The 27,526-nt window shown below is 34.0% G+C and overlaps 1 protein-coding gene across 3 annotated transcripts in view; it reads left to right on the top strand.

Annotated features, from left to right (window-relative positions):
- Csmd3 (CUB and Sushi multiple domains 3) overlaps positions 1–27,526 on the top strand; it is a 930,239-nt gene that overhangs the window by 129,237 nt on the left and 773,476 nt on the right. For all 3 annotated transcript variants that reach the window (XM_050162609.1, XM_050162600.1, XM_050162593.1), the window contains exon 3: positions 737–849. In XM_050162609.1, the coding sequence (XP_050018566.1) occupies positions 737–849 (113 nt within the window). The remainder of the gene's footprint in view (positions 1–736; positions 850–27,526) is intronic.

Below are 27,526 nucleotides of genomic sequence, written 5' to 3'. Positions count from 1 at the left end.
CATAATCTATTAATGAATTATATATAATTCATTATATATAATATATAATATATAACCTAAGTTTTAAATAACTAATTCTATGATAACTTTGCCATATGTTACTCCTTAACATATAATGCAAAAATTATGAAATAGTCACAAAACACCTGGATTCTATAAAATTGTATTGTGTCTTAAGGAGAAACAGATACATGTTTTGGGATTGGTAGCTGAGTTAGCTACTTATTTTCATAGATTATCATTTGCACTTGGAAAAACAAGTATTTTAAACTACTTAAACTTGAGTTCAAATAGTGCTCAATTTCTACTTTGTCCTATATACCTTTTTATTCCTCAAGCACAACATTGAAATTTCAAGGACACTGATCTACACACACATTATGACCATAGCATGATGTGTGTATTTTTTATATTTCTATTAAGGATCTCTTTCTGGTACTAGTGGCCCATAATACCCTTAAACACAAATTCTCATAATTCTCCTTCTTAAAGTATGACAATTTTAATATAAAGGTATTGTTGATAGGCATTATAAAATGTAATACACATATACTTCAATTATTAAATATATACTTTTATATACTTGTACTTTGATGGCTAATTTATAATTGGAAAGACATGTGTCTATGCATGAGTATACAGAAAAAAAATGAACTTGATAACATGATTTCTAATTTCCCTAAAAACCTTATTACGCTAATGATTACATGTCTAAGAATTCTGTTTTGCCTTTTAGGTTAACAGGATTCCACCTACCACCCCCAGTGACAAGTACCAAATCTGTGTTCTCACTACGATTGACCAGTGACTTTGCTGTTAGTGCTCATGGATTTAAAGTATATTATGAGGGTAAGTGATGGTAATAGAAGAGATACCAAGTTCCAGTTTAATTAACTAAAACCAGAATTCTCCAGGTATGGTGGTGGAAGACTAATTACCATAAGGATCATGAAGACTGGCTGAGATCTTCTAATTTTCTCAAAACGTATGAAGAGATTGCTTTTTTAAAGGAAAGATTTTTTTTTTTTTAATTTTATGTATAAGTGTGTGCTTGAATGAACGTATGTGTACCATGGATATACAGTACCAGTGGTGACCAGAAGAGGGTATCAGAATTGCTGGCCCCAAGGAACTGATTTCTTACCAATCACCAAATGTACTATAACTGGTTAGTGTTAGTGGACTTTACTTTTTCACATCCAGGATATACCTTAGCATAAGAACACCTTTCTTCTGTTTTTTAACTCTGATAAGAATTAAGTCAATATAAGGTGTTAAAGAACTACATTTTAGAGTAAAATACCTTGTGGACAAAGAGTAATAAGGTGCTATAGAGAAATCCCTTCTCTGCTGAGGGTGCTGATTTATATAGAAGTACATACTTTTGTTTTTAAATGAATGAAATGTCTAATGATAAAGAGTATTCTAAATATTTCTCTTAGCAATCAAGGACATAGATTTATTTCAATAATCAGCAAGTATAATTACATTAAATAGGGAAAACTGCACCCTTAACTGAAGTGGTATTCTATCAGATTTCAATGTTTCTTTCTAGGACTATGTTTTTATAATTTAGTCTGTAATATCTAACACTACCATTGAGATATGTACAAATAATTAATTTTGTATTATTTGTACACAAAATGCAGTACTGTGTGGCATCCCCGGGCATTTTCTCCTAACCTATATACTATTGATGTATACAAGCATGTCTACAGTACATACTGAAAAGCAATCACAAAAAAGAATCCACTAATTCAACAACACAAATTTAAACATTTTACATCTGAGAAAGTTGCAAAATAAATATTATCTGATCTAGTGTTTTGTTTCTTTCTATAAAATATACATTTATCTGTAAAATACAATATTAAAAAATAAAATAGGATATGCATCATAAATAACATCCTAGGTAGAAGTTTAGGAGACAGTTTTCTCCTTCATACACTTCGAAACTCCTCTCTTTCAAGGGGAAATGAATTCAGAGACTTAATTTCTTCATTGTAATCATTTCTACAAAGTATTTTTCAATAGCTAAATATTTTTATTAGTTTAGCATTTTAATTAATACATATTCATTATCACAGTGACAAAAGTTTAAGTAATTTTGACAAACTTAAGAAGTTAGGAACCCTAATATTTTCCAAGTGATTTTTAAGACAAATCTTATATTCTTATATTCATTAAGCACAGTTATTTTTATGTTAGTTTGCACTTCAAACAAGTACAATTCATATTTAAGAATATAAGAGGAGGTGAATTTTGATGTTTTCTTTGTCAAGTTTTATAAATTCATTTTTAAAAATATTTCAATAGCTTTCAATGTTATTATAAATAGAAATCAACCTCAATTCCTCAGTCTGTCAGTGTTAAGTTTCTATCATCTTTTTTCTTCTTTGGGAAGAATTCACAAAGAATTTTCACGTGCAACTTTGAAATGTTCTAATTGTAAGTACATGGCATAGTTAATCAGGTAGCAGTGAAGAATTGGCCACCACACATTGCTATCTCTGCCCTGTGTCGTGTTTCTAGAATGACAATGACAACTTTCCATAGTTTTTCTAGTATAATATGACACAAATTGCAATACTGTAGCTCTGTCAGTGGAAAGTCTTAATAATTTCAATTGGGTTATTTGGTTATTTGTTCATGGTCTTGTGAAGTGAAATAAAAATGTGAGTTGGGTTCTCATTAGAAAGAACTAGCAGATCTCTATTTTGTAGGCTTAATCTGGCTATTACTCTGAGTTATAGTCCTTCAAGCTTGTGCCCTGAGATATATGCTTCCTATAAGTTGGAAGCCCCCTATGCCTGTTGTTGGAGGCCCTTGCTTATTTCCTATACACCCAGGCTCCTGAAATAACCACACAAAAACTATATTAATTAAATCACTGCTTGGTCAATCAAGTATATAACTAGCTAGCTGTTACATCTAGAATTAACCATTAACCAACTCCCATTATTTTATATATTACCACAAGGCTCATGGCTTAATGGCTAGGCTCTAGCTACCAGCTTGTGTCTTTCCCCTCTGGCAGCTACATGGCATCTCTTTGACTCCGCCTTCTTTCTCCAAGTATCCAGTATCCTTTTTCCTGCCTGGATCTGCTCTGCTCTATCATCAGGCCAAGGCAGTTTCTTTATTCTTTCACCAATAAAAACAATACATATACAGAAGGTCCTCTCACACCACAAACCTACTATAGATATGTCTTCTTTCACCATGACTCATTTGTCTCAGCATGAGCCACTGGCTCACTGAATCATTCTGACAGTGGTACTATACATTTCTAGTTAGATCTGAATACCTCTGCAGTAACAGAACCAAAGGCTGTGATAATCCTCTCCAAATTCAAGGTTACTCCCCCACAAATAAAACTGAATTATCGGAGCTGGAGAGATGGCTCAGAGGTTAAGAGCACTGATTGCTCTTCCAGAGGTCCTGAGTTCAATTCCCAGCAACCACATGGTGTCTCACAGCCATCTGTAATGAGATCTGTTGCCCTCTTCTGGCATGCAAGCATACATGGAAGGAATGTTGTATACATAATAAATAAATAAATATTTTTAAAAAAACCTGAATTATCAAACAGTTCTAATTAATTTCTCCAGTGTAAAATAAGTGGCTAAAATATAAATTCAAGTGTGATTTTTACCAAAAGTTGCAGGGATATTTTTTTTTTTATTTTTTACTTTGTTCTTTGGGGACCCACCACCCAACTTTCACATAAATACTTGGAAAATTATTCTTACCTATGAATATCTAGCTTTAGCTTAGCTAATTTTTAAGCTGTTTTCCTAACTTATTTCATTCCATTTCTTTTCTTCTATATTTCCCTCTGGGCATTTTACTTCCTCCATTCTATATATCTTTATTTTTTCTTTTATTTTTGCTTATTCCCCTCTCTGGTTGAGTGGCTGATCCCCAAAGTCCTCCTCTCCTTCACCTTTTCTTTCTCCTCTCTCTTTTCTCTTTCTAATTATTCTTTATGCATGCCAGCCCTGCCTATTTCTATCCTACTTAGCTATTGGCCATTTAGCTCTTTATTAGACCTATTAGGTATTTTAGACAGGTAAAGTAACATAGCTTTACAGAGTTAAACAGATGCAACAGAAAAGAATGCAGCACATCTTTGCATAATTAAATAAATATTCCACAGCAAGTAACACATCTTAATATTCTACAGATAGAAGTTTTGTATTGTTATCAACTTTAATATGATACTGTAGACCATTTAAGGAAAACAGTAGAGGGGGAAGTCCCTGTTTTTTTTTTTTTTAATAACATAGACTTTAGGAAACTCTTTGCCATGCAATAAAAAGAATTTCCTGTTACATTTCTCTTAATCAATCGGTGAATAATGAAATTTATACAAATTATTTTGTCCTCCATATCCAGGTTTTTGTTTCTTCAGTTTTTCTTATTATTATATAATAGACAGGTAGAAAATGGCCAAGGGACAACATATACATAGTCTGTTACAGAAGAGACTGACCTTGAATTAAGATAGTGAGACTTAGTTATAGAAAACCCTAATCAAACTTGTCCCAAGCACCTAATGAAGATAATTTCCCTAGGCTGCTGCTCAAAATGGGGGGAGTTCAATACTCTTATTGCAGGATGTGGCAATCATTAATAATGTATTACATGTTCATTTTTTCTATCACAGAAATACAGAATCAATGTGTTAGATAATCATTAATAATCTTGTAAATTTATAAATAAAACAAGCATAATAAGTAGAAAACAAAACCTCCTGTGATATTTATTTATTTAGAACTATTTTCAATAATTATTTAATAAACAGAAACATTTCTATTTTTAGCTGGATGGTAGTGGCACATGCTTTTAATACCAACACTTGGGAGGCAGAGGCAGGTGGACGGCTGTAAGTCCAATGCTGGCTTGGTCTACAGAGTGAGTTTCAGGACAGCCTAGAAAACATACAGGATCCTTGTCTTGAAAAGTAAAAAAAAAAAAATCAATAAATAAATAATAAGAAAAATAGATAAATAGATAGCTAGATGATAGATAGATAGATAGCTAGATGATAGATAGATAGATAGCTAGATGATAGATAGATAGATAGATAGATAGATAGATAGATAGATAGATAGATAGATAGATAGAAGAAATTGAAATTCTAAGTGCCCAGCCTATTTGTATAACTGTGATAATTACGACTGTGGTTTTGTGGTATCCTTCTCTTTAATGTTGGTGGGTCGATACTGAACAAGCTCTGTAGTGTGTAGTACATCCATTTCACATCAGTGAGATGATTTTCTTTATATTAAGTTCCGTCTCTTTATATTTCTATGCTAATTATTGTAGCTTTTAGATGATGGTAATATTAGAATGTAAGGTGGTTGATGTTCATTTCCTATACAATTTCTACAGAATATTTTTCAAGAGGAATAAATATAAAAACTAAATGACAGAACAAATACCAAAAAACCTTATCAAAACATAGTAGAGAAAACATTTCCAGCATCAAATGATGAATGGGAAACATGTCCTCCAGGAAAATATTGAGAGTCAACTACATGAAATCTGAAAGCTGATTAATGCAGTATTTTAAACAGTCATTCCTTTCTTTCTGTTTTAAAAACAGAGTTTCCTTATATAAATAGACTAGATTAAGCTCAAAATCCTTTTGTTTTTACATATCAGATGCTGAGATAATAAGTTTTGCAACCAAGTAGGATTAAAATGCCATTATTATATTAAAAAGGGAGAAATGCAGTATGCCATTTTCATTCCATATAATATATGTATTTATATATAAAATGTATGAATGTATAAAACAACTGTTTCTGATATAAAATGTGACTATCACCTGAACTATAAATTTCATAAAAATCTAAATAGAGAAAAAATGTATGTAGCAAAGTTGGCCATACATAAGAATTATCATTGATAATTTTGTTATCCATGAAATTAGTTCACGGATAGGAGAATATCACAACTATTTCTTTAAGTTGTGACAACGGTGGAAAGTCAATATGACACAGCATCAGCCATAGAATTAAGATTAAGTGTTCAGATGATAGATTTTACAAGTGAAATACTTCAAATATGCTTAATTAAAGTAAGCAAGGAATTTATATATTTATTTTTTCAGATTATATGAGTATGAGAAAGACATATAATATAGAAGAAATATTTATATTGGGTAGTATTAAAACTTTCACAATGTAAATATGAATTTTAAGGCCATTATTTTTTGGACTGTAAATGGTTATTTCCATAAATTTAAAGCAGCCTATCTGTGTCTAATTTAAAATATTCCACATTATCAATTTAAGGATTTCACATGAAATATCATAGACTTTGTTTCAATTATCTTTATATCTCTTTAACTATAGCCCTATCTTATTGCATTTATCCTCTTGAACCAAACTTATATGATTTTATTTAGAGTGGAAGATATGCTAACAATATTCGTAACTGAAGATTTCATTTTCCACTAAACAATGTCTGCCTTTTCACCAAGAGTTGTTTACAGAACAAGGAGAGACATTTACCACACAAGTCAGTTTTTGTCATGGTTGTACATTTAAAACTTGTATTGAATCGCATTACTGTGCTCAGTCATTAGAAATGACATTATTGAGACACCCAATGCTAATAAAATACTGGTAAATAAAATTTACCACAGTTTATGATTAGGTGCATCTTTTATGTATTATCAATTTGTTTCTAATAAAGCTCACTCATTATTTTCCACAAAGGCATGCCATGTTAGCTCTTGATAGGGTAAACATGATCAAATGAATATCCAAAGTCTGCCTTATCTTCAGCTCTAGTTCCAGCCTTCTCATATGCCTGTTTAAATGACTCTGAAAAGCTATCAGTAGAACTGATTGCCTCTTCCTTTTAATTCTCACTTTCCTCACTTTGCTCTAATATTTAGTTGAATCTGTTATTTTCAAGGTAATATAGCAATTTACCAAATCTGAAGAACAACTCTTCATTTTATGTTCCTTTACTTTCATCTGTTGAGCAGCTTGGGTCTTGACCTGATGGGTCACCACAGGTCAAAAGCAAGGGATCTGAGAAACTGTGCCTAAAAGCCTCTGCAAACATAATCCAAGAAAAATATTTCTTCCTTACAAGAAGCTTATCTCAAGTGTTTCTCCTTAGCAGTGGAAAGCTGACTGACATAAATATGAGTAACAATTTACCAAATATAAGAAGAAATTCTCAAACCATTGTACCAGACTTCAGAATTTAATAGATCCAAGGTTGGAGAGATATATGTCAACAGTTAAGAGGACTCAACTGCTTATAACTTCTGCTTCATGAGATTTGGTGCCTTCTACCCTTATTGACACCTGTATAAGCAGGGTATGTACTCACATAGACCCATAGAATACACATACATAAAAATAAATTCCTAGAAAAGAATTTAATGCATACTAGTTTTATCTCTCCCTAAAATAGGGCTAGGGAGAAACCTAGTGCTAGAGAAATTTCCAGAAGTCCACAAGGATATCCCTAGCTAAGACTCTTAGCAATAGTGTAGAGGGAACCCAAACAGGCCTTCCCCTGTAATCAGATTGGTGAATGTCCCAACTATATCATAGAGCCTTCTTCCAGCACCTGATGGACGAGATGCAGAGCTCCACAACCAAGCACCAGGACGAGCTCTGGGTATCCAATTGAAAAGAGGGAAAGGGAATATATGAGCAAGGGAGGAGAAGATTATGATGGAGAAATCTACAGAGACAGCTGCACCAAGCTTATGGAAATTCATGACATTTAAATTGAGAACTGTGAAGTGATGTGGGATTCCCCTCTGTATGCTGTGAATATGTTTTATTGCCATTGGTTAATAAAAAGCTGCTTTTGCCTATGGCAGGGCAGACTATAGCAAGTAAGGAAATGCAAACAGAGATAGAGGAGGAAAGAAGGCCGCGTCAGGGAGATGCCGTGCAGTTGCTGACGGAGAAAGATGACAGCGTCTTTCTGGTAAGCCACAGCATTGTGACAATACACACAAAAAATAGAAATGGGTTAATGTAAGAAATAAGAGCTAGGTAGGAGTACGCCTGAACCTTTGCCCAAACAGTGTTGTAATTCATATAGTTAATATATAATATAGTAGATATTCTGTGTCATTATTTGGGTCTGGGCAGCTGAGTAATCAATGTGCTCTCTCTGTTTACAGTGGAGTCTCCATGGGACTGAACTAGTCCCTCCATATATGGGAGAAAGTGGTGTAGCTTGGACGTTCTATGAGGCACCTGGCAATAGGATTTATTCGTAGTGCATGAGCTAGCCTATTGGAGCCCACTCCCTATGGTGGGATGCCATGCTCAGCCTTAATGCAGGAGGAAGGGCTTGGTCCTATCCCAACTTAATGTTCCAGACAGTTTGATTTCCTATGGAACCCCTTACTCATTGCAAGGAGTTGGTGGGGTTTGGGCTGAGGAGAAGGTGGAAGGTGGGTAGGTGAACTGTGGAATGAATGTAAAAATGAAATTAAAAGAAATTATAATAAAAAAATCTTCTTTCTGTGTTCCCAAGGATGCTCTATTTTGCATTTATTTTCCCTAAAATAACTTTTTAGTTACCTCCAATAGTTGTTACTTATAATTTCTAAAAATTAAATGAAAAATGTTCATCAGTTATACCTATGTTTATCTTCCAGATGAGCAATCTGCTCCAGTATCTGAGAGAGCTGGTGTGTGTGTTTTCCTTAGTTATGATGAAACATGTGGGATCCTCGCCTTATGGGAGAAAAAAATATTATTTTAGTGCATGGTTTCAGATACTTTTGTATGTGGACATTTAGCTTCCTTTCTTTTGATCTGTGTTGGACAGCCAGTCAAGGATATTTTCTGTAGCAAAACGTCTCACAGCATGGCAGTCAGTGAACAGAAAGTCTTCATCTGCTAACTTTTTACCGCATCCCAACCATTCTAAAGGCTGGCAATGAAGCCTTCGACACAGGCTTCTGCAGACCTTTCAAAGTGCCAACCATAATAACCACGTTCATAACATCTATCATTTAGCTATCAACAGGAATAAACCCATTCGAATGACTTATTCAAGAATCTGATTAAGGGAGAGTTTTGACTAAGATATTCCACTTAGCTGAGTGCTCTGAAGTCTCTTACTCTCTGAAGGTTGTCCATATTTTTTTTTTAGGCTGTCCATTTTTGATTCTCTGTGTTGACTAACATTTATTGCAAGAAGTTTATCTGATGAGGGCTTAGAGTTTTATTAATACATTGGTTTAGCAGTATGTAATTGGTAGTTATTTTATTGCTATGTTCATTTTGTAGATTTATAGTAACAGCTTTTGTTTCTTAAGGCTCATGACCCAATTAGGTATCAAATTCTTAAATATTTTAGCTGTGTCTGGTATGGGTTGATATTTTGAAGTGGGTCTTAAATCCAATCAAGACGTTGCTTACTCCCATGACATTGGGGATATATTACACTACTACATTCTGCATGCAAGTCACAATTACAGGCCACAGGGTTCATAGCTATGTGATATTCATGGTTATTTTTCTTCATCATCAGAATGAACAGTATATTTAGCAGGGGTAAGTCTTTTTATGTGAACACCAGCGTGATTTCTCTTTCACAAAAGACTCAGCAAGATGTAATGCATTTTTGATGCTGTTGGTAAGACTTGGTCAAATATAATAGGTAGCTGAGGCATTGTATCCTCCATTATATGGGAACTCTATTTACATTCCTTTCATGCATGCACACATTTTAGGAAGTTTCTACAGTAGACAACAGCAGGTTTCCAAGTGATTTTTCATGAGGTCTTTAGTGTTAGTTGCCCTGCCTTATATTCTCTCTTCTGCACTGTCCTCTCATTCCCTCCCTCTTTAATCCTATTATAGTTTGCCCTTTAATCTCTTATAAGACTATGTTATACCACCCTTTTCTTAGGGAATTCTCACGCACCTACTAGATGGTCCTTTAGCAGCTATCTAACCTCTGTGGTTATTCTAAGTAAAATACATATCTAAAGCTTAAAAGCTAATATCCATTTATACGAGAAAATATGCAATGTTTGTGTTTCAGGGGCCAAATTACCTTATTCTAGATGACTGTTTCTAGCTTTAGCCATTTGCCTCTAAATTTCATAATTCTATTTTTATTAATACGTTAATCATATGTCCTGGGAAAAATAATCTTATTTTAGATATTAGTTTGGAGTCCATAATAAAACGAAATCCCTAAAAATAAGGAAACAATTGGATAGAGAGACTGGAGAAATGGGCCAGCAGTTATGAACTCGAGTAGAAGATACAGGTTTGTTTTGCAGCACCCACATGACAACTGAAAACTGTCTGTAGCTACAATTCCATGGGAACAGACACAGGCTTGTAGCTTCTGTGGGCTCCTGCATGAACCCGGTTCTCATAAACTTACACAGGCACACAGAAGAACACATGAATTAAGTAAACAGATACTGCATATGGGAGATACTAAAAGGGAGCATCAGAGTTGGTCATTGTTTCAGGATAAGAAATATCATATATTCTTGCTTAATATCATTTTTATAGAGCATTTTATTAACTTAAAAGTATCATAGTTCTAATAGTAACCCTTACATTGAATCCAGTTTTCTTAAGTTAATAATGCTTTCCAAAACATATTTTAAACATCTACCATGAGACTTGTTACTAGAGAATCCTTATGATCAGTTTTAGAATGCATATAATTTGCAATTAAAAACAAGGTAAGCCACTAATAAACGATCATTTTATAAGTATAATTTATAATCTCATCTTCAATGCAAATCAATACTGTTAAATACATATTAGTTCTTGAAACCTTTGTATTCTTGTAACAGAATCGAGAAATTTCATATAGCAGTGTTCTGTATAAGGTCTCAGATTATCAAAGGAATGATTTATGGCTTTGATCATTCCAGGAGCATTTGTACTATCAGTGGACATGGAGTATCAAGTGCTTGGGGCTTATTTATGTTAAACAAAAAATGTTAAAAGGCAGATTCTTTTTTTCCCTTCCTTTTTTATTGTCTATTCTTCTCTTTTCCAGCTAGCAAGCAAGCTGTTAAACATTTACCGCCCAAGGTAGTCAGTGACAGACTCAAGCTGTTTGTTCCAAATGACTCACTCTCTTTATCCTGCATTTCTTTTTCTTAAACATTACTTTTAATCAGACATTTCCTCACTTAAATATTTAAAAGAACCACCTGAGGGTATCACTGCACTGAAAACATATTTTAAAAACCAGAAATAAAGCTCAGGATCCAACTGACACTATTCCTTTTGTGACACACAGGATGAGTAACTGACCACTTCTTTTTAAATTTTTATTTTTAACTATAAGGTTCAGTTCATCAACTATATTATTCTAGAAGAGTACCTTCAAGCCACATTTAATTTTATTTAAAGCAAATGTCTGGTGCTAACTTCTACTATTTTTCTTCCTATAACATGGGTAAATTTGATGGCAATTTCTTTCCATATCTAGATACAAAAATGGTTGCTGTTTCCCACACATCAACTTGTGCGAGGCAACTGCTTGTTGCCACTTGATCAGGACTGAAATAACCATACAGAAACTGTATTACTTAAATAACTTCTTGGCTTATTAGCTCTAGCTTCTTATTGTCTAGATCTTACATCTTAATTTAACCCATTTCCATTATTTTATATTTTACTATGAGGCTCGTGGCCTACTGGTAAGATTCCAGCTGGCTGCCTGAGTCTTTCTCCTTTGGCGGCTCCATGGCATCTATCTAATTCTGCCTTTTTTCTCCCAGCATTCAGTTTAGTTTTCCTGACTAGCTCTACTCTACCCTATTACCGACCAAGATAGATTCTTTATTCATTAACCAATAAAAGCAACAAATGTACAAAAGGACTTCCCACACCATTTTCCATTTCCTGTGTAAATAAAAGGGAAGGTTTTAACTTCAACATAGTAAAATTACATATAACAAAATAGGTGTCAAGCAAGAATTATTATATTTATACCTATTTTGCTTTTTATTATAACTAAGGGAAACTATAATTATAACTATTTTTCACCTCTATTCAAGACCCCAGGAGGATATATTACCTAAGTAAACAGGAAGTCCATTGTAAGCAATTCCCAAAGCTCTAAAATTGACAGAGAAACTCTCTGCATGGACAGTCAAACAAACTTCTTCTGTCTCATGAAACGTCCATTTTTTTTAGCCTATAGGCTCATAGTATCTAACAAACTTTCTCATGAAGCACTAAATTTCAAAGACAATTCCACCTATATTGGCAGTATGTCAGTCAATTTCTTTTGTATCCTGCAGAGTGTCCGGCAGAGTCTTTCATGAAACCGGAACCACAAAGGACTGTCTCACCCTTAGGCAAGTTCCCGCCGTCTTTTCTCTTTGGGTGCTGCTTGTCCAGTTCACACAAAACACCATCAAGCAGTCCTGGAAAAAAATAGTTTCTTGCCCAAATGGCTAACAAACTCCATAAGGAGCCTTTTTGATGCCCATCCTCCTCTTGAAGTAGCTTAGTGCTGCCACGAGCAGATGTGTCTCATTAAGGTCAGTCAAAATAAATACATAAATAAAAAGGCTGCTAAAGTTCGTTTTTTCTTGTGTGCCTAGAATTCATTTCCAAGCTTTCTCAGATTTTACGTGGATGTAGTCAGCTACGTTGGTGTGTCAATCTGTTTTGCGAGGCTGCTTGATTGTTCCCAGCTGATAGCCCTGAAATAACCATATAGAAACTGTATTAATTAAATCACTGATTGGCCTATTAGCTCTAGCTTTTTATTGGCTAGTTCTTACATCTTAATTTAACCCTTTTCCATTATTTTATATTTTACCACAAGGATCGTGACCTACTGGCAATGTTTCAGCTTGTGGCTTGTGGTCTTTCTCCTCTGGCAGCTCCATGGAGTCTCTCTGACTATGCCTTCTATTTCCAAGTATTAATTTTAGTTTTCCTACCTAGATCTACTCTACCCATCACAGGCCAAGACAGATTCTTTATTCATTAATCTATGAAAGCAACACATATACAGAAGACTTCCCACACCATTAACTTCTTATCATTAAGAAATTCTTTAATTTATAGAAACTGATTTTTATAAATAGCAACATAGTTGATTCCTATAAATAACAAAATATCAAGTAATCTACATATAGTTTCTATTAAGTATATTATAAACAGGCTAACCTAGTTAGGTGATGGTGGCCCATGCCTTTAATTTTGGGAAGTAGAGTGCGTCAGATCTCTCTGTATTTAAGTCCAGAGCCTGGTCTACAACATGAGTTTAAGGATAGCCAGGGCTATGCAGAGAATCTGTCTCAAAAATCAAACAAGCAAGCAAACAAATAAAAACAAAAGTCTAGTATTGTTGTATCACCTTTAACCAACAGATGCCATTGGTAAAATTGAAGAAAATTCACAATTGAAAATTATAATGAGTTTTAGAACTTATAGATGCCTACTATAGGTTGCAAAAAATTTATCCTTAATTTATGTAGACAAATGTAACTTTAAATTAACTTATTTATTTATTTTACACCATGATTGTGACCTCCCCTCCCTATTCTCCATTTACTCCCTTCCTCTTCCTCCTGTCTGTCTCTTCCAATATATCCTTCCTCCATAATCACTCAGAAAGGGACAGACCTCCTCTGTATGCCAGCAAAGCATGACCTATCAAGCTGCCATAAAACCAAGCACCTTCCCCTGTATTCAGACTGAGCAAGACAATCCAGTTGAGGAATAGGTGCCAAAGAGACAATTGAAGCACCAGCACCAATATCTATTCCCATTGCGAGGAATCCCCTACCTATAGACCAAACTACACAAAAGTCACACCTATGCAGAGGGCCTCGTTGCTTCCGCATGTGTTCCTTTGTTGTTGATTCAGATTCTCTGAGTTCCCATGAGTCAGAAGAGTGATTTGTGTGGGTTTTGCTGCAATGTTCCTGAACTGTACTTTATAAAACATCATGATGGTTTGAAAAACAAATCTTTTAGAAGCAAGCACTCCTTAGTTACTTTATCTTGAAAAACTACCGTTAGTAAACAGTGACCGAGATTCCTGGAAGTGGATATTTTAGTTACTGTTTATGTGCATATAAATTTAGAAAAGTGTGCTTCTTGCATAATATAATTTAATGTAACCATCTCATGACGAAATATTGAATACATGACCAGTATTACATATCTATGTTAAATAAGCCCCAATTAATTAAGGCTCCTTAAAAATTCAAGAAGACAATAATCTTATCTAAGTTATAAATAAAATATTACAATAGATATAAATTGTTGACAATATGGTAGATGCTGGCACCAATTTAACCACAGACTAATTTTTTTGAGTCATGTGATACTTGATAGATTATTTTCACATAAGTGAACTTCAGTTAGTCTGGAAGAATCCAATATAAGTTAATTTTTTTTGGTAAGGCCTGTATGTTGCAAAAGAGATCACAATAAGAGTGTGAACTGTTTTTTCAGCTATTGTACCATGAAAAATTAAATGGTTTCTTTACTTACGTGTTGATACCTGACACATATTGAAAAGAAAGAGCAGCCTACTATTAAATGTAACTCATACTTTAACCACATTCATTGTACTAAAACATGAATGAATCATCAGGCGTGCCTTAAATACAAAATGGACTCTAAAATGTGTCTTTCCATTAAATACTGCAGAACTTTCTAGTAATTATCACTGGGCACTCAGCTTCAGTAATTGTTCCTTTAAAATTTAAAATACAGTGTTTGTTTTAAACTCAATGCAGTCACAACCTTGGAAACAAGTTGAAACTGTTTTTAAGATACAGTTGCATCAGTATCCAATATATATCCTTCTTATTCTTCACAATAACATTTATCCTGCCCTCCGATTCTAGCATTCACTGCACCTCAGAACCTATCAGGACATAGAAAAGCATTTCTTTTTTAGTGCTTTTGTGAAAAAGTCAGTGATGTATGTCAGAGAATAGGGAGAAGCCTCCCACTCAAATTGTATTTTCCTTTTTGAAGTGACATTTAGTTTTTGAAATTTCTAATACTTAGTGCCTTAGACAAAGTCTCTCCCACTGTGAGATTTTAAAGATTTTCCTGCATGAAAACCTGTTCTTTTTACCTACATTCTGTAACTTGGCCTCCTATACTGAAGATATTTGTATTTTGCTTTGTTTTGTTTTTCAGCAAAACATACTTATACATATATGTATATATTTATATGTTTTCTCTTACTGGTTAAGAATCCATGGATTTATTTAAAAAGCCATTTCTAAGGAAGTTTATCAGGATTGCATAGTTCTTTTTAGTTCTTCACTTTTCCCTTCAAAGAATGTAGATCTAAGAGTTTTATTTAGGTATTTATCTAGCTATGAAAATCTCTGCCTCAAGTGTAATGGAAATGAAATGGAAAGCAACTCTCTGTTCCATCACTGTTGTCACTGAATTAACACAAACTTTACTTCTTTCTACAGACTCTCCATGATGTGGAGGTGAATGCTTTTTGTTTGTCTTATTTGAGATAAGAAAAGTTCTGTAATACACACACACACACACACCTTCATATANTATTCATATATTCTGAAATATGTGTGTGCATATTTCTCATCTGGTCATTTTTCATAAAAAATTTCCCAAAAATAATATTGGTATGAAGAAAAAGGATGTTACTAAGAGGAAAAACTATAGATAAGTTAATATCTCATAAATCAATCTTCTGCAGTTATTAATTCAAACAATTCTCATAGTAATCCCTTCTGATACATGTTACTGCCCATAAAATCCAAATGCTGGAATGAATACTTGAACATTGTGACCTCTATTTTGGAAAAGTAGAACAAAGGGATTGCATCCAGTTGTAGAGATCTTGTAATCTATGAAAGTTTCTACTTCTCTTTGTTTATATCTTGATAGGAGAATGGTCTCTGTCTTTTCAAGATCATGACTCTTAAGCATCTTTGCTCATCTGGACGCCTACCATGCATGGCTGCATCATTTCTGTAGCTTGACATCATCCTTCTGCTTAGAGTTCTTTGTTCGTGGCCTTAATTAAATTCTACATTGCACACATTAATAGATTTGATGCCAGTGTCTGTCACTAAGATTAATGTGATTTGTTGACTAGCAGTGTACTCGAGGGAAAATTCTCCTGAAGCCAAGGTATCACAAAGATGAGAAGGGGCTAAGATTGTGAGGTGATTCTTCACAGGTCTGCCAGATTTCTGTATGTGCTCCAAGGTGTTGTCATAACTGTGTTTCAGAATTAGATTTTCAAGGAAGTATTTTAAGTAAAGAATTTCAAACATTTAGAATATTAAAACATATTTTAAACAAATACAAGATATGCTTACTACCGATTATGGAGTTGTTTTTTTGTAAAGTATATAAAATGTTTAAAGTACTAACTAGACTTCTTCACTTCAGTCTATAGAAAATAATATTCAGAGAACTGGTATAGAAAAAATGAGGTGTTCTTGGGATGACAGTGACCAATTCTTCTATGACTGAGAAGTCTTGTGTCTGTGTACTGTAAATATTAGATGATAACCAACCTCTTTAGTCTTCAAGAAGATTTATGTTTTACTTCAGTTTTTGAGCATTTTCTAAGTCAGTGGTCATAAAGGGCTTGGAACACATACCTTTATCTCAGCACTCCAGTTTGGTCCATGAGAATTGTCACAGGCCCAAAGCTATTGGGATTATAAGAACTGTAAGGCATCCTGGACTAGAGTATCAGTCCCTGTACTTTAAAAAAAATGTCTTTTACTACTAGTTACCATTGTTTTTATAATTGTGCTTTTGTTGGTAATTACATGCATGCTGTCAATTGGTACATATTCTGGAAAAGAAACACTATTCATCACAAGCATTATTACTTTAAACATGTTTTCTGTATTTTCCTGTACATTTTCTTTTTTTAGTTTACAAATAATACCTTTTCAAGTTTATTTTTAAAAGGTATTTTTCATCCTTTTTATATTTTATCAACTTTCAAAACTTCTTAAATTCAAGCATTTGCTTTTAATTTTTTGATTTTATTTTTTGGAGGGTGGCTGTTTGTTTGCTTGTTTGTTTAGTGCTTTTATTGATTCTTTGTTGATTTAACTTTATGCATTCCAATCCTGTTTCCTATCATCCTCCCTCTGTTTAACCAAGTTCCTCCCTAAAACAATATCAAATTAGAAAGAAAAACCAACTCCCCCAAAAAAGAAATGAAACAAAGCAAAAACAAAGGAAACCATAAACAAGCAAACAAAAGAAAAAGAGAACTAGGAGGAGAAAGAAGGAGGGGGAGGAGGAGAAGAAGAAGAGTGAAGGATCTTGGCTTGTAAGCTGTAGTGTGACCTCTTGAGACACACAGTTTACCATTTAGTCTGCCTATCTTTACTTGCTTTATAGCGCCAGGAGTCACTGGTCTGTCTGGTTCAAGGCCTCTGCTTTCTGCTACAGGACCTATAATGGTTTCTCACTGGGGCTTCTCTTGGATATCCTGTTGTCCTTTGTCATGGAGATTCTGCTGTTTCTGTATCTGTATTTTTCATGCCTTCATGTGCTCCAACAGATCATAGATTCAGTGGATACTGTGGTGGATCAACTCATTACCCTGGTTTCAGGCATGCATGGTAGCTGGAGTGGGCACTGCTCTAGATTCCCCTCATCTTCACTACCCCATGAGCTCTCAGCAAGGCCTCTGCTAGCTCACCCAATACAGTCTTCTGTTGTAGGAGGCCTCTTGTGCAGTCCAGCTGCTCAGCCCCAAAGTAATAACACAGAAACTGTATTATTTACTGTTTGGCCAATAGCTTAAGCATATTGTTAGCTAGCTCTTACATATAGAATAAACTCATTTCCATTATTTTATATTTTCTATGAGGCTCATGGCCTACAGGCAAGATTCCAGTGTGTCTGTCTCTGGTGGTGGCTCCATGGCTTTTCCTGACTCTGCCTTCTTCCTCCCAGCAATTTAGTTTTCCCTGCCTACCTATATTTTGACATGCTCAGGCCTAAGACAGTTTCTTTATTAGGCAATGATACTCACAACATACAGAGGGGTATCCTACATCAGCCTTCATCAAAAAGTGGGAAATAGTTTAATTTTATTATTTTAAATTTTGTGTAATTTGTGTTTAAATATGCAGGCAATACTTTGAAAGGCCAAAAGACAGCATTGAGGCTTCTGAAGTCTCACAGATGTTTATGAGTTTCCTGATGTGTGTACCGTGAACTGAACGTGGGTCCTCAGTTATGGCAGTACATTTCCCTTATTGCTGAACCATTTTCCATCCTTAAGTACTTACCTTTTAAATGATATTTTTTATACTTAGTTACCCATTCCATAGAGTGAAAGTCTACTATCTCATCCTGTCATTAAGATTTATTTCGTATTTGTTCATCTCTTCAGTGTTTGTGTTATACTTTTTAACTGAGGCTTTCTTTTGAGTATAAACAAAAACAATTTTTATTTCATCTTATGACTTATTATATACCCGATTTCACTGATAATTGGTATTTTACTTTGTTTAATCAATAGTTTTTTATTGGAAGAAATGAAAAATATTGTTCCTTGGAATGATTTACCTTCAAATTTTACTCTATAGATGCATACCTATTGAAAGGAAACTAAAAATTTCTTCATGTGTGTCACAATGGATTCAACTGTGATACTCCAGAGAAATAAATCATAAGTATATCTTTGAAATTATCAAATGAACAGTTATGGCATATGAGTTAATTCTAATATGGGTCTTCAAATTGACATTGTAATTTCATTTCAAATATGATTATTCTTTAACTTTAACTTTAACTTTGATTTTAATCTTTAACTTTATTATTTATTTCTACATATTATACATACTTTATCTTATTAAAAACATAAAGTCTGGCCTCTAAATATTGCAGAAATAATACACTGAAAATTTATGTTGATCAATCAGTACATTTTGCATCTAATTACCTGGATATTCAAAGTCTAATTTGTCTTTAATCTAATTTTAAAAGTATTTCTTGGGCAGAAAATGGAAAGATGAAAATGAAATGTTCCACCTACATAAAAGCATAATGTTATGAAACATTAAGTCTGTTGCAGTTGGAAACACATTTATGGGAGGAACACATAATAAAATCACTCAGAGGATTTCTCTTTTTGGTTCGGGTTCAGTTTTTTTTTATGAGAGTAATGTTTCTAAAACAGCCAATGAGCCCGTAAATGTCATTTTTGGGTGACCAAAGACCATCATGAAGGCCAGGTGTTGTCCTATCCCAAATGTTGCGCTCTGTCTCACTGATCACTACTCCTACTACAAGGATGAAATGGATTTGATAAGAAGTATATTTTTTAATCAGATGAGCGTTGCAAACTACTCATGTTCATATTTAACCTTTATTGCCAATCTGTGTTGTGTTTGTAACTTAAAATGCACCCCACAGATTTGGCAGCAATATCATCACACGAAATTTACTGGAAATAAATATATTAGACCTTACTTTAGGCTCGCTTTTTATTATGATCCTTAGTAGCATTCTAAATAATTGATTCACACTTCTAGGCAAGTGAAATATGACCATTATTAGTACCGTATTTGATAGGGACCCTAACAATTAGTGTTAAATGTCAACCTTTTTTTCTTTTATTGAAAATATTTTTTCCCTCATTTAATATAATCTGGTAATAATTTCCCTTCCCTCTATCCCTCTCATTTTTCCCCATGTCTTCTCCCATCTAGATCCACCCCGTTTCTTTCTTTCATTAGAAAACATACACGTTTTTAAGGGATAATGATAAAATAAAATAAAATAAAAACTAATGCAACAGAATTGGACACAACAGAAGGAAAAGAAGATCCCCAAAATAGACACCATTTATTTATACACTGGGAAATCCCATAAAATTACAAACTGGAAGCTATAATGTATATGTGGCTATAGATTAATAGAGAGGAGAATATAGATATAAAAATAATGAGATAAAATTTTAAAAATGGTGAAATAATGAATGGTAGTAGCTTTTCCTGATTTGTTTTGCTTTGAGACAGGGAACCTCCAAAGATGCCATTGAATTAATTTGATGTTTGCTATCTATGCCACTGGGCATGCTGCTTCCAATTAGGGAACTTTTTTTTTTCCTAATGACACTTCCCTGGAAGAAAGTAAATTTTCATTCTCAAGTTGTTAAATGTCAACTTTCAAAAGCCGATACACACTTGAGGTTTTCAGTTGATGGATTTTCTAGATGAGGTTGGCCTGTGGGCTCATGTGAGCGATGGTCTTGTTAATTGATAGAAGAAGACCGAACCCACTATTGGAGACAGCAGTTCATAGTGTGGGCTCTCAATTCCGATCAGAGAAGAAAATTCCTATATATGCAGTTTGGCCACGTGGGTATACTTATTTTTTTCTCTGCTCTTGACTGAGGGTGTATTGTGGCTGACTGAGTTCCTGCCCTGAGTTTCCCAAAATGCTGGACTGTAACTTGGAATTATAAGGTGAATGCAAACTTTGCTGTGTTACCATGCCTTTTTAAGGGGTTTTGTCATTTGCAGTAGAGATGAAGCTAACATGGAAATGGATTCCATGAACTGGAGCTATTCTAAAGATGAACCAGGCCATTTTGATTTTGAGTCTTTGGAAGACTTCGAAAGTGTGGGCTAAGAAAAAAAAGCTATTAATGGTTCAGAGTTTAATGAGCCATGTCAGTGGTATCTTGAAAAATAAGAACACTGAGTGAAGTAGTTCAGGCTTAATTTGAGGTTTCGGAGATAAGCAAAGGCTTTTATTGTTTTAATAAGGAACTAGGCTAAGGGTTTTTCACGTGATATTTAGACAGAACCCGTATTTCTGACTACAGTAGAGGCTGAAGAAAGTGTAGTGATTGTCAAAGGGATCAATACCACTGAGGTTAAATTTATGTTTCATCTGTACAGCATGAACTATGTCCTTAAGTCAACATAAATACGCTGTTTTCTAAATGGACCAGGCTACACCTTGGCTTTGTGAAAGCCTCATCCATGTAGTTCTGGTCTAAACACATAAAGATGCAAGACAGATAATTATGGAGCAAAACTGAGGCTTTGATGTATTTTAAGCATCCGCAAACAGAAGCTCTGAGATGCTATTGGTAAAAGAGAAGCCTCAAATGCATGAAAGTCTTCAGAAGATAGACAACACAAGACTGTGAGACATTTGCTAAGCAAAGCTGAATATTTGGAGTGGATTTGTCCTAGAATGGAAACTGTGTGTTCTACAGAAGGCAGAGCTGGGGAAGTGAGACTTTCAAGGCATTCAGATATGAGTTATTGCCAGACATGGGGAATTCAGCTCCATATTTGAGTTACACTGCAGAATTGTGGCTTTAAGTGTGAGTTTTTATATTATCCATTTCCTCATTTTTAGAATAATAACCATGTGAAATCTTATAATTTTATAGTAATATAATGAAAACACTTTGAACTTTTAAAACATTTTTAAGATTAAAATAGAATCACATCTTTCCCTGTTTACTTTTCTGCTTCCGAACATTCACATGCAACTACCATACTTGATCTCTTTAAAATTACTGTCCATATATATATACATCTGGATGTGATATTTTTTTTCCTTATGAAGGAAATTATTTTGTATTTTTTCTCTGTATTTTGTCTAATCTGTACAAAAATATTCAAATGAAGAAAAATCTTGAAATATAAATTTAGTTATAAAATTGGAGTTTAAATTGACATTAGATGACACCAAGAGATCAATCTAATTTTTGTTCATAAGCATATCTACAGGATATACTTGAGATACAATTTCAGAGCAAGCAATTGGCAAACTCTTAAAAGCTTTTACATCTGTACTAAACTATACTTACAATTGTCATCATGCAAATTGGCACTATGATTTTGGAACAGAGTGTATGTATATCTGTTATCCAACATGTTCCCTCAACCATCACCAAATATTCTTGTAGAATTTATTTGATAGAAGAAAAGAAGCTTATGAAACTGTTGTAAATACACATGGGCAGTACATTAATTAAACTATTTCAATATTAATACAAAAAACTTATGTATTTCTGTAGGCAAACATGTATGTGTGTATATACATATATACATATATATAATACCTTGAATAAAATAGAGCTTAAATATGACTATGTCTGCAGGTTTATAATTGCATATAGTTACATTTATGTAGTTCTATAAATGAAAAGAGCAAGAAGTAAGCAGACATTTGCAAACTAAATTATAAAACTGGGATTGTTTTTCCAATACATGTAAAACATTAAGATTAGTGAAGAAAATTTATTCTGAAGGTTATAAATAGGAATTTTAAAGAAATTATTGTGAGTAGCAATTTTCAAATGCGAGAATATCACATCAAGCAAAATATTAGAAATAAACTAAGGATCAGTATTTGAGGGAAGCCACTAGAGAGTCAGTGTTTAAAAAACAGTGTGATGTTCAGTGTATTGTAAATTATTTAAATGAAATGTGTTTAAAATGTGCAAGAGTACGTTCTCGTTTGTAAAAGCTCAGTATTCTTGTGGTTTGCTACTACATACATTTTTTTAATTCCCATAGAGAATACTTCCATTAATTCTCTGGATGTTACACTAAAAATATCTAAACTCATTAGCTGTGATTCTCGTGAAATCTTTCTTTAGTGCCACACCGAATAACTCTCAGGCTGTGCAAATAAATTAGAGATTATGTGAACACACCAAATCCTGGTCTGGAAGGTAAGCATTTCAAAATCCAGGGATGAGAGTTCTAAAACTTGAAGGAACATTACAGATGTTTTTCCACCATCACTTAGTCTGTAGGAGTTGAAACTGAGGTTTGGAAATGTTAAATGGTCTTAAACTTACTCTAATCGAGTCAACAGATGTTGTCATTTTCTATTCAGCACCTGCTTTAGGCAATTTTCAAACATCTGGCCAGAGAGACAAACTTCTTAAAGGAGGGTCTTCACCAGCATCCAGCTTGTCTTTCAGTTCTAACCGTGCATTAGCCTCAAACATCAGAATTCAAAGGATCCAGAACCCATTATCCCAACCTCCCACAGACATGCTGCTGTGGAGACAGTTAACTCAGTTCAACAGTGTCTTGATGGTTTTTCTCTCTGTCGTACGCACCATGCTCAACATGATAGACACAGTGATAAAAGTAACAGTCAGGCCTTGTCTGCACTGGGTGTAGAACCCAGACAAATAACCAAAAATATGAATGTAGAAAGGGAAATTCAAAGACAGCTCTCTGTATTAGATGGAACTACATGCCATTTATCATTGTATGTAGCCAATACAAGTGCTCTATTTGGGACTGAATTTGATTTAAAAAAAAATAGATACCTCATGCAGGAGAAGTTACAGGTAGGTTGGGGAACAAGTATACACTATGTCTGTTATATTTGATATATCCTTTTTAAAAAATGTTCAGCAGGCATTTGAATTTTCAATATATTTCCCATGAATTGCCAAAATAGAAGTAATTTTTCCTTAGTGCATTATTTTAAGGAATCAGCTTACTTTTTTCTATATTATGGCTTGCCAATATGTCCATGTCACTAGGGCAATGCCTATTGTTTACTAAATTTGTCAATGAATACAAAATACAAATACACTTTGTGTTGACAAATGTGTGCTGGGGACTTCATTTTAAAGTTTCTAATTAAATGAACACAACTTCTTTTCGACCTGCAAACTATTAAACATGTTCTTATGGGCCTTAACTTTAAGTGAAATTCATTCCAATGAGTTATCTGAGATACAAGCTATTAAAAACCATCTCTCTGCCTCTCAGAGTGCTATACATCTAGTGTCCTTGCTAAGCTGCAGTTCTGTGCACATATAATTATCTGCTTTCATTCAACCTATGCAGCTTAAGTAGCGATTTCTTTGTATTCTGGCCAGATCCCCTGTAGCTGCAATTCGTGAACCATGGTACTAGTCAACCCACTTCAAGGCTCATTTATTGTTCTTTCCCTAGGAATAAAATAGTCTGCACATAGCCCTGTAGTAACTTTCCACTTTTCTCTAGATAGGTAAGTTATGAAGGAAGAGTCTCCTTAAATCCCCTAACTCCTTCCTATGAGTTTCATAACCTATATATTCATATATAGAGAGTATAATTTTTATTCATTTAAGTGGTTAAATTTCTTACAGTCTCTGGAGAAAAATGACATCTAAGTAACTATAAAAACCTTATTTTTTATTTACTCTATGAAGACAGTTTTACATATCATCTAAAAAACTGTAAACTCAGTAAATATTAAGGAACAAGGCAATAAGTATTCTTTCAACATATTTATAAACAAAGTCTTCTTTCAAAACAGTTTCTGGTATATGTATAACTGGAGATTAAATTTATTCTTCTACAATTTTGTCATTAATTGACGTTGTGTTCCAAATAAATTTTTAGTGATTAAAATGACTTGTTCCAAAGTACTAAGAAAGAAAAATTTTGATACTGACAGAAAAACTAGTCTATCTTCTATTGTGTTTTACTCACCAGCAAGAAGACCTTATATCCCACTAAAGATAATCAATCATTAATAGAAATATAATTGTATATGAAGAGAACAAGATTGGTTAAATTCTTTCAGTGACTGAATTATTGGCTTAAATATTTATGTTTTGGAGATAAACCTTTGGCATACTGAATACCTAATATTCAGAAAAGGAAAAAGTTTGGTGATTACACTGTAATGTTTATTGCCTGGAGTTCTTGTAGGAAACACAGAATTAAGTACTAAATACATGAAATGGGATCCTGATCCAGGCATTCCTTATAATTTCTTTGAAATGTAAGTAATATATCCATCAATCAAGTCATTAGACAGAAGGCATAAAGATATCCTATCAGTTTATTCTGAAGAACACTATGGATTCACCCACTTCATTCAAGGAAGCTAAATGAAATGCTAGATTTATAATGCAGAATTTAATTTTCATTTCATTATATTGTTTGAGTATAACAATTGGGTTATTAAATATCAAGTTTAATTTTAATTTCTATCATCTATTAGAGCACCACAGTTAAAAATATGGGATATGATAAGACTGTCATTAAATATAGAAAGTGTGCAGAGGAAGTATTTAATTACGTAGTCCGTAGATCATTGATCAATGAATGATACATGCCTTCTTAAGGAGGAAAAAAATAAATTATTCCAAAATATAAAGAATAACAAATGTAATTCAGTTTATAACATTAATGACCAATACCCAGTGGAGACTGAGAAGAGGAAAAAATGGCATGATTTGATAAAAATCATTGTGTTAAAAGGATTAAAATTTAGTAATAACTGAGGAACACAGATAAGGTCAAAATACAAATTTAGCCAGGGTGCCTGAATATCTACTCACAGTGGCAATGTTTGAAGAATTCCATAAAGTTTTTTTTTTTTATTTTCATATTCATTTTTTCTTTTATTGAAAATAGATTTTTCTATTCAATGAATTCTTATTATTGTTTTTCCTGTCTCAGCTCCTTCTAGTTCCTCTAAACCTTTCCTTTACCCTGGACCCAAACCCTATCTGCTTCTCATTAGAAAACAGGCAGGTATTAGAGACTTTTCACGACAAACATGTTCTTGTTATCTTTCTGCTACAAGTTGCTTCTGCATGCAGTGATTTTCCCTCAAATTTTAAACAGGACAATGTGCCAACAATAAAGAAACATTAGTGTGTCCTTTCAAGCAGCTACTGTGCCTGCATTAAATTCATGTGAATTATGGGACAAACAAGTCAACAAGAGCTATGGAAATCCACCTCGGGATGGACCATCTGTGTGACAGGCATGACTCCAGGTCAAACATCTGCTCTGTCAAACAAACTTATAAATGACATCTGTGTAACTGCATTTAATTTGCAAGGATAAAATTGCAGAATATTTTTGTAATCTCAAATTATATGCGCCCATGCAAATTTATCTAATTCTAAAATGCAGATACATTTTGATTCATGTAGTGGCTCAATTATCCCATGCCAATTTTAATATTTGTTGGGTTAAAGATATTTGTTGATACTCATGTATTAATTTTTGTGAGGGCTTACTTATATCAAAGTGATATCAATATGAGACCAATCGTTTGCACACCCTAGATGTTATGTATTGCTAAAAAAGAAAATAAATGTTGCAATACTTTATTAATACTAACACAATCATCTTAATCAGGGTTTCTATTACTGTGACGTAGCACCATGACAATGACAAATCTTATTTTATTTGTATTTTTAAAACAATCTTATTTTACTATAGATCCAAGTTCCCTTCCCTCCCCTCCATCCTCCCATTCCCCGCACTTTCTCAACACCCCACTCCCAGTTCACTCTCCAGAGGGTTAGACCGCCCATGTGAAATCAACAAAGTCTGTCACATCACTTGAGGCAGGGCCTTGGTCCCCCCGTATCTAGGCTGTACAAGGTATTTCTCCAAAAGGAATGGTCTCCATAAAGCAGTTCATGTGCTCAGTATAAATACCAGTTCCACTGCTAGTGGCCCTACAAACTACTCAAGCCACACAACTGACACCCACATTCAGAGGGCCTATTTTGGTCTTAGGCAGGTTCCCCTGTTGTCTTTCCCTGTTAGGGGGGGTAGGGAGGAGATGCTTGTATGTCCTTCTTCAGTTTCTTGTTTCCTGTTTTCCCTGGAGTTGTGAACTATAGGCTGGTTATTCTCTGTTTTATGTCTAATATTCACTTATGAGTGAGTACACACCGTGTTTGTCTTCCTGTATTTGAGATACCTCAGTCAGGATTGTTTTTTCTAGTTCCATCCATTTGCCTAAAAATTTCAAGATGTCATTGTTTTTTTGTTTTTTGTTTTTTTTCCTGCTGATCAGTACTCCATTGCACAAATGTACCACAATTTTTAAATCCACTTTTCAGGTGAGGGGCATCTTGGTTGTTTCCAGTTCTGGCTATGACAAATAATGGTGCTATAAATATAATTGAGCAAATCTCCTTATATGACCTTTGGGTATATGACCAAAAGTGGTATTGATAAAAAGATCTTCCCCACTCCCACATATTACAGAGGGCTGATATCCATAATATACAAAGAACTCAAGAAACTAGATATCAAAGTATAAAATAATCCAATTAAAACAATGGGGTACAGATCTAAACAGAAAATTCTCTACAGAGGACCCTTATATGGCCTAAAGGCACTTAAGGAACTCTCAACATCCTTAGTCATCAGAAAATGCAAATAAAAACTACTTATACCATCTTACACCTATCAGAATGGCTAACTAAGATAAAAACAACAATGAAGGTTTATGCTGGGGAGGATGTGGAGTAAAGGGAACACACCTCCATTGCTGGTGGGAGTGCAAACTTGTACTGGAACATCATTATGACTGTTTCTCAGAATACTGGAAATCAGTCTCCCTCAAGACCTAGCAATACCATTCTTGACAACTCTTATAAAGGAAAGCATTTCATTCAGGGTGACTTACAGTGTTTAAAGTTTAGTGCACTATCTTCAGGTCACATAAAGGCAGGCATAGTGCTGGAAAAGAATATGAGAATTCTAAATACTGATCCGCAGGTAGCAGGAACAACT

This window comes from Alexandromys fortis, unplaced genomic scaffold (genome assembly GCF_014885135.2).
Source record: "Alexandromys fortis isolate MF-2015 unplaced genomic scaffold, M_Fortis_MF-2015_v1.1 scaffold_17, whole genome shotgun sequence".
In the NCBI taxonomy this organism is placed as follows: Eukaryota; Metazoa; Chordata; class Mammalia; order Rodentia; family Cricetidae; genus Alexandromys; species Alexandromys fortis.
The sequence above is the reverse complement of the archived record's forward strand: the minus strand, read 5'-3'. Positions and strand labels throughout refer to the sequence as shown.